The sequence below is a fragment of the Cnephaeus nilssonii genome (genome assembly GCF_951640355.1).
Source record: "Cnephaeus nilssonii genome assembly, chromosome: 3".
Classification (NCBI taxonomy): domain Eukaryota; kingdom Metazoa; phylum Chordata; class Mammalia; order Chiroptera; family Vespertilionidae; genus Cnephaeus; species Cnephaeus nilssonii.
The window spans coordinates 843,908-844,849 of record NC_137074.1 but is presented as its reverse complement, the minus strand read 5'-3'; the positions used below and the strand labels follow the sequence as shown (position 1 = coordinate 844,849).

General features: G+C 71.4%; 1 protein-coding gene across 1 annotated transcript; it reads left to right on the top strand.

Annotated features, from left to right (window-relative positions):
- The first annotated feature begins 264 nt into the window (after positions 1 to 264).
- On the top strand, positions 265 to 942 carry KRTAP7-1 (keratin associated protein 7-1). The gene has a single exon (XM_079766990.1). The coding sequence runs from the start codon at positions 367 to 369 to the stop codon at positions 628 to 630; it is 264 nt and encodes an 87-aa protein (XP_079623116.1). The 5' UTR covers positions 265 to 366; the 3' UTR covers positions 631 to 942.

Here is a 942-nt window from a genome sequence, read left to right as displayed (position 1 = left end):
TGCCAGCGTGCTCTGTGGTGCTTCCAGAACATTCCGAAGGAGCATGCGGGGGGCGGGGCTCACGGTCGGGTCGGACGGGCCAGTGTGAGGTGACCCGCAGGCAGAGCCCGTGGGCAGCACGCCCCGTGGCCCGGCGGCCGCGCTGATGACACGGCACATTCCTCTGCTGATGGAAGCACCAGGAATGTGGGCGTGGCGGCGGCGGCTGCTTCATGTGCGTTTTACGAGCAAACCCGGGAGCTGTGATGCAGATCCGTGGGCTGCCCGCCCGCCGGCCCGGGTATAAAAGGCCCCGCGCTGCCACCAGCCGCATCCCACCGGCACCTGCTCTCCGCCTCCACGTCCACCCAGACCCTCTCCGCCGCCATGACCCGCTTCTTCTGCTGCGGCAGCTACTTCCCCGGCTACCCCTGCTACGGCACCAACTTCCACCGGACCTACCGGGCCACCCCCCTGAACTGCGTGGTGCCCCTGGGCTCCCCCCTCAACTACGGGCACGGCTGCACCGGCTACGGCTCCCTGGGCTACAGCTTCGGCGGCAGCAACTTCGGGAACCTGGGCTGCGGCTACGGCGGCAGCTACTGGCGGCCCTGGGGCTCCGGCTCCGGCTTCGGCTACAGCACCTACTGAGGCCCAGGGCCGGGGGCACCCCGGGACACAGAGCACCCCGCAGAGCAACGCCTGTGCCCGCCTCCGGCTGTGCTGGGAGAGGCCGCCCGTCTCCGCTGACCGCGCCGAGGTCTGGTCTCCGAGGATGCTGAGCCGCAGGCACTGGCGCCGGACCCATCCCCGCAGCCAGGGCGGCCGGGCGCCCTCCCGGCCGGGAGCGGGGCAGCGAGGCGCGGGGCTGGCTCCCCGGTGGCTCTGCCGGTTGGGGTGACTTCGCCGTGGTGTCCCGGTGGCAGGCGGGTGGGTGGGGGTTCCGCTGTCGTCTCTAATAAA

Excerpts from the sequence above, each read along its gene's own strand:
- KRTAP7-1 (XM_079766990.1), top strand. The coding sequence starts at position 367 with ATGACCCGCTTCTTCTGCTGCGGCAGCTACTTCCCCGGCTACCCCTGC.